This window comes from Myodes glareolus, chromosome 2, assembly GCF_982192425.1.
Source record: "Myodes glareolus chromosome 2, mMyoGla1.1, whole genome shotgun sequence".
NCBI classification, from domain to species: Eukaryota; Metazoa; Chordata; class Mammalia; order Rodentia; family Cricetidae; genus Myodes; species Myodes glareolus.
Window position 1 is genome coordinate 92,459,730 of NC_142027.1, and position 6,860 is coordinate 92,466,589.

Here is a 6,860-nt window from a genome sequence, read left to right on the forward strand (position 1 = left end):
TGTAGAGGGAAGGACACTAGCTTCTGTGTTCGGTGAGGAAGATTTCAAGCTGAAAGAGGACTCTTTTTAGCAGAGGGTGTTGGGAGACTTCTGGGGGAGGGGCATGAACTTGCGCCAGGTGACTTTAGGGGAAATTGAAGCAGTTATGGTTGGTACAGTCTATGGCTGGGATTCCAGCAACTTTTATCTCAGAGATGTGGGAGGACTGAAAATGGAGTGTGGGCCGTGGCTGGCAGACAGGGGCAGTCATTTGTGTTATGGGGAAAAGAAGGGATGTGTGGTCATTGTTTTGGTTGCAGCCTATTCTTATGTCTATCTTAGTTCAGATATGGTCAGAGGGTGGCCTTGCTGTACCATTTTTTTTTTCACCCTGTGACCATCGTTTATGCTTAGGTCTGTGTCCCGCTGCCAACCGCCCAGGGTTTGTTTTCATTCTCTATGGTGGAGGGAAGTGTGTCCAAGTCGTAAAATTTGCCCTATAGCCTTCTTTAATCCTGGCTAGTAGACAATGTCAGTGCTCCCCAAATCAGCACTTGCTCCAGCTTCTTGACCTGCCATTAGAATAGGAGGCTGAGAAGATGGAAGTTTCAGACTTTACTACTGGGGACAGGGGATGAAAGGGTTTCCTAAAGGTAGTGAAGGATTCCATGGACAAACAACTGTGTGTGTGGGGGGGGGGGGCTGCACACATGTGTGTGGAGTACAGTGATTGACTCTAGGTGTCATCCTCAACCGTCCTCCTCCTTATTTATCTGGAGTTTATTTATCTGCTTGTTTGTTTATTACATTTGGTTTTTTGTTTCCTGTCTGTCCTGGAACTAGCTCTGTAGACCAGCTCAACCTCAAATTCAGAGATCAGCCTACATCTGCCTCCCAAGTGCTGGGATTAAAGGAGTGTACCACCACAGCCAGGCTATCTTGATTATTTTTTTTTAGATTACATTTATTTATTTATTTACTTATTTATGTGGTGGGGTATGTATCGCTTGCATGTGGAGGACAGAGGACAACTTATAGGAGACAGTTCTCTTCTTCCACCATGTGGGGACGAGGGAATCAAACTCAGGTCTAAGGCCTTGAGCCGATACCTTTACCCATTGAACTGCCTTGCTGGCCTTCTGACTTTACTTTTTGAGACAGAGTTCCTCAATGAACCCAGAACCACTAATGCAGCGACTGGCTGGCCTGTGAGTTCCTGGATCTTCTTGCCTCTGCCACCTCCAATCTAAGATTGTGGTTGCCCACCACTGAGTCTGTCTTTCCACATCATTGCCAGAGGTCTGAAGTCCCTAAGCTTCCGCAGCATGCAGTTTTCCGACTGGGTCACTTCTCTAACCCCATCGTCTCACCACAGACCTTCACCCACTGAGCTGTTTTGAAAGCCCTCAACTTTTTGAGATAATACTGGATGAAGCAAAGACAAACACTTTTTAAATTGCAGGGCTTCTCAAAGCCTCCCTTTGCCTATGTGGTTGGATATCATGATAGCTGTTGTTTGAACCAAGGTAGAGAAATGGGCAAAAGGCCAAGACAAAGGTCGGCAGAAACAAAAGAGGGCAAAGGCACAGAAAATGACTGGGGCAGAGGCAAAGAAATTGAAAGATGAAAAAGAGAGAGCCTGGTAGGAACAGAGAAAGAAAAGAGGAAAGAATTGTTTCACCACGTCCAGGTACACAGCCAAGCATGGTCAACCTTGGTTCCATCCCTGGGACCTATACGGTGGAAGGAGAGAGTCGACTCCTGCAAGTTGTCCTCCGACTTCCTTTCCCATGAGCAACACGGCATAAATACACACTAAATCAAATAATTTTTTTAAGGGGGTGAAGGCAAAAAGAGACGGAGAGAAGTGGACAGAATAGAAGAGAGATGTACAGATGGAGACACAGACAGAGACACAGATGGAGTGAAGATCAGAGTCGGAGAAGGGGCGGAAAGAGGCACATGCGTGAATGGAGGGATCATGCCGGGGTGGCGCGGGCTGGTAGGACGCAGACAAAGACTGGACGCGCGCTGGCCGGGATGGCCCGGGCCGGGACAAAGAGTTGGCCCGGGGGGGCGGGGGCAGCGATGGCGCCGGCCGCCGAGGGCGCGGGCGAACTACAAGTCCCAGCAGCTCCCGCAGCGGCCCTCGGCCGGCCCCTCTCGCTCCCCGGGAGCGCCTGGCGGGGCCGCTGGGCCGAGGGGGCTGCCGGCGGGGCTGAAGGGTGGTGGGGTTTCCTGCAAGCCTGGGGCGGGGAGACGCCGTCTGGCCAGCGCGGGTGCAGCTGGGCCGGGCAGGGGCGAGGGGCATCGGGTGAGTGACCCCGAGAGCGGATCGGGCAGATTGGGGAAGATTCGGCAAAAGGGGGAGGTGGCTGGGAGGAGGCCCCCACACTAAGAGCAGGGTGCGGGGCGCGGCTCTGGGCTACTTATATGCACCCCTCGCCGAGTGCGTGGTGCCAGCTTTCGAGCTAGGTAGTCAAGGTGGCAGACGCGGTGGAAGGCGGGGGGATCCCAAGAAGCTCAGGCCTAGTGCGTTGAAACCGCCACCCCCGGGACCACCCGCAACACCTCCCCCGCCCCGTGAGCCTGAGATTGGGGTGGGTGGAGGCGCCCGCTAGCTTTGAGGTCCTGCAGCGCAGGACGCCTCCTTGCTTCAGGAGGTGATGGTGGGTGGGTGGAGGTTTCTTTCTGGAAACCAAGACAAGCCTGGGGTATTGTTCTTCAGATGTGGGACTTAAGAAAGGCCTTTTACTCCATAGTGTGTGTGTGTGCAGCGGGGAGGTGTAGTATTACCTCAAGGGTCCCAGGAAAAAAATCTCAATTGTTATCTCCCACCATCCAGTGTTGGGAGTTCTTTGAAACCCGTTTTTCCAAGAGGTGATAGGGGTGCACCTGCCTTCTCCTTCGTCTAAGAGATGGGAGTTTCCATCCAAGATGGGAGTTCATGAAACTGCTTCCTTCCAAACAATCTAAAAGTCCCTTGTCTCCCAGAAATCTGGGAGGACTCCCGGGAGTATTGCCCGCTAATCTCCAACAATGGGGCCTGGGTAGAGAAGTTGTTAGAGGAATTCAGCACCCCTCTGAATTCTGGCTGTGATCTCCTGGCTGTGAGGCTGGGACTGGGTATATCGCCCTAATCCCCAGGAACCCAGCCCAACAAACAAAGAGTTCCCTTAGCCCCAAGGTAGAGCTCTATTACTTTCTCCCAATCTGCCCACCTAGCCTTTGCCCTAACACAGCCTTCATACCCTAGTCATTGAGTCTGGAGCTCAGGCATTCCGTTTCCTGGAGACGTTCCACCTCTCCCTTCTGTCGACCCTCCCCACCCCCAGTTTTCTCCATCACCCCACAATGCCCAGCTATTGTTTTCACCAAAGGGTTAAATTCACAATCTTCCAGCCAATTGGAAAATAGGTCTAGTAACTTCTCTCTCCTCCCTTCTGGCAATGGAGTTCTTAGTGCCCCTGGTACTCCCTTCCCCAGGAAAGACCCATGTATTTATTCACTCTCCTTAATTTTGAAAACTGTTACTTTGTAGCCCAGGTTGCCCATGAATTGTGCAGATCTTCCAGCCTTAGCGTCCCAGATGCTGGGATTACAAGTGTGTACTAAGCAGCTAGGCCCCTCCCTGGCTAGCTCAGGTCTCCTCTTCCGTGTCCTCTAGTTTAGGGAATAGACGTCAAAGATCTTCTGTCTAGGAGATAATATATCCCATCCAAGCTGAAAGGTCTAGAATTCTTCACTGTGACACAGAAGGGGTACCAGCTATCATTAACTTCTCAGCCTTACCACCCCCCGTTCTGCTTCTGCAAGACAACCCACACAAGTCCCCCTCTCTATCAGGAACATCCTGATCTACCACTTTCCAAGGTGGGGCAAGAATTCAGACCATGACCTCATGAGGAACAAAGAACCCTGACAGCTTTTCCCCCAGATTAAGGGTGTCAAACCTTAGAACTGTCTTCTATAAGACCCAAGCTCCCTTTCTACAAGAGCTCAGGATGGGGCTGGAGATGTCACTCACCTACCATGCAGGAAACCCTGGGTTTGAATTCCAGTACTATCTAATCCGAATGTGTTTGTGTACAGCCTGCAATTCTGCACTCAGGAGGTTGAGGCAGGATAAGAAAATTAAGGTCATCCTTGATTACATATGAGTTAAAAGACAACTCAGGCTACACAAGACCTTGCTTAAAATACAAAATCCCAAGATGGCCTCTTATCCCCTCCAGGTTTAAGCTGAAAACGGAGACTATCAGCATGTCCTACTAGGGTCCCTCTCCTCCAGATCCTAGATAGGACACCAGTTAGAACTCTTCCTGTAGTTAAAGACAAAGACAAAATCTGTATGTAGTTAGCAGGGACTTTTGTGTGGCATGGCCAGTCACTTCCCCCTTCCCCAGCTCCTCCCTCCACCAATCTCCTGTGCTCATACTGCAGATTCTGTGCCAGAAGCCGCAAGCAGTTGCTCTTCTAGGATGAGGCGTTCAGTCCTGGTTAGGAATCCGGGCCACAAGAGCCTTAGGCCACTTTATGGAGACTTCCATTCAGACCCAGAAGACCTGGACCCCAGTCCCAAAGATCCAGACCCTATTTCTGAAAGCCCCGAGCCAGAGCCGGAAGACCTCAACACTATCTCAGAAGATGGGGACGCCAGCTTTGAAGATCTGGACCCTGAGGCAGAAGCAGCTCAGCAATCCATTTTGGGGAAGCCAGACTCGGATTCCCAAGATTTGGATCCCACGTCTTCAAGTTTTGACCTTGATCCTGATGTCATTGGCCCGGTGCCCCTGGTTCTGGACCCAAGCAGTGACACCCTCAGCCCGGCTGCTCCAGATGTGGATTCCCTTCCCTCTGCCACCCCTGAAATCTTGGCCACAAACCCAGCAGTGCTTCCCGCCCCCGCAAGTCCACCTCGTCCCTTCTCCTGTCCCGATTGTGGGCGAGCCTTCCGTCGCAGCTCTGGGTTGAGCCAGCACCGGCGCACCCACAGTGGAGAGAAGCCTTACCGCTGTCCCGACTGTGGCAAGTCATTCAGCCACGGCGCCACACTGGCCCAGCATCGAGGCATCCACACAGGCGCGAGGCCTTACCAGTGTGCTGCCTGCGGCAAGGCCTTCGGCTGGCGGTCCACACTGCTCAAGCATCGCAGCAGCCACAGCGGGGAGAAGCCACACCACTGCCCGGTGTGTGGCAAGGCCTTTGGTCATGGCTCATTGCTGGCCCAACACCTGCGCACACATGGTGGCCCTCGTCCCCACAAGTGCCCGGTGTGTGCCAAGGGCTTTGGGCAGGGTTCTGCGCTGCTTAAACACCTGCGCACCCACACTGGCGAGCGTCCTTACCCATGCCCGCAGTGCGGCAAGGCCTTTGGGCAGAGCTCAGCCTTGCTCCAGCATCAGCGCACGCACACGGCTGAGCGTCCCTACCGCTGTCCCCACTGTGGCAAGGCCTTTGGGCAGAGCTCCAACTTGCAGCACCACCTTCGTATCCACACTGGTGAGCGACCTTACGCCTGCCCACACTGCTCCAAGGCCTTTGGGCAGAGCTCGGCACTCCTGCAACACCTGCACGTGCATTCTGGCGAGCGCCCCTACCGTTGTCAGCTCTGTGGCAAGGCCTTTGGCCAAGCCTCCAGCCTCACCAAGCATAAGCGGGTGCACGAGGGAGCTGCAGCTGCAGCTGCCGCAGCAGCCGCTGCCGCAGCGGCAGCAGCTGGGCTGGGGCTTGGGCCTGGCTTGAGCCCAGTTTCTATGATTAGGCCAGGGCAGATCTCTTTCCTAGGTCCCGATGCTGTTTCTGTGCTGGACCTCAGCTCTGGTGCCAGCTCTGCTCGAAGTCCTGACCCTACTTCTGTGCGGGGTTCACTCCGAAATCCCATCCTCCAGACCCACTCAGGATCTGTCTCCAGTCCCGATCTTGTTCTGTCTTCTGACCCTAAGCCAGGCCATGTTGCTGACCCTGATGTGGTACCCAGTCCTGACCAAGAATCTGACCCTAGCCCAACCCCCGATCTTGTCCCCAGTCCCGACCCCAACCCAAAGTCCCAAATGGATCCCTGCTCTCCTACTCATGACAGTCCCAGCCCAGCCCTTCCAACTGGAGAGAGTCCCAAGTGGGTAAAGGAGGAAGGGGCACTGCTGGGGCCCGATGGATAAAGGGGCCCTGGCATCTATGGTGGTTTGGGGAAAGTGTCTGTTATATTCATAGTAAAATCCTCCTGCCTCCTGACTCTGTGTGTTTCTTGCCTTTTGCGCTTTCTCCTACTGCAGGTAGGGGTGGAGGGTGTGGTCAGAGCCCAGGTCTGTGGAGGCACACCCTCTAGGCTTCCTAGCTTCCCATCCAGGCCCCACACAATCTTGCCCACCCATCATGCCACTGTTCTGGGTCTGGCCACTGTGATCAGTCACTCAACAGTCAGTGGGTGTTTTCCAGTGCTGGAATCTCAGGCATGCTGATGTTCTAGTGGGCTGATCGCAGAGGCTACTAAAGGATCCTTTGGATCCTTGAGCTAACCTCCTTGCCCTTGAAAAGCCACTGGAGGAGCAGAGGTTGCTCTTCCTTATGTGCTTAACAAACATCTCTTAGCCTGTGTAGTGATACAAGCCTGTCACCCCAGCGCTCTGGAGGTAGTAGCAGGAGGATTGGGCTATGTAGTGAGACTCTGTCCCAAAAGGCTAGACTATCACTTGGCGATTGTTGCTTATTTCTATATTAAAATATCTATTTTTATTTGATGTGTATAAATGTTTGGCCTGTATGTATATCTGTGTACCATGTGCATGGAATGCCCACATAGGCCAGAAGAGGACGCTGGATCCCCTGGAACTGGAGTTACAGGTGGTTATGAATCATGATCTTGGTGCTGGGAATCGAAC

The 6,860-nt window shown here is 53.2% G+C and overlaps 1 protein-coding gene across 1 annotated transcript; it reads left to right on the top strand.

The window, feature by feature from the left end:
- The first annotated feature begins 1,999 nt into the window (after positions 1–1,999).
- On the top strand, positions 2,000–6,213 carry Znf358 (zinc finger protein 358). The gene is made up of 2 exons (XM_087902888.1): positions 2,000–2,293; positions 4,423–6,213. The coding sequence occupies exons 1-2, from the start codon at positions 2,020–2,022 to the stop codon at positions 6,138–6,140; spliced, it is 1,992 nt and encodes a 663-aa protein (XP_087759014.1). The 5' UTR covers positions 2,000–2,019; the 3' UTR covers positions 6,141–6,213.
- The last annotated feature ends 647 nt before the right edge of the window (positions 6,214–6,860 follow it).

Bases quoted from the DNA above. Each gene is read 5' to 3' on its own strand.
- Znf358 (XM_087902888.1), top strand. From the start codon at position 2,020: ATGGCCCGGGCCGGGACAAAGAGTTGGCCCGGGGGGGCGGGGGCAGCG. The intron at 2,294-4,422 runs GTGAGTGACCCC...CTCATACTGCAG, and splicing joins GCAGGGGCGAGGGGCATCGG to ATTCTGTGCCAGAAGCCGCA.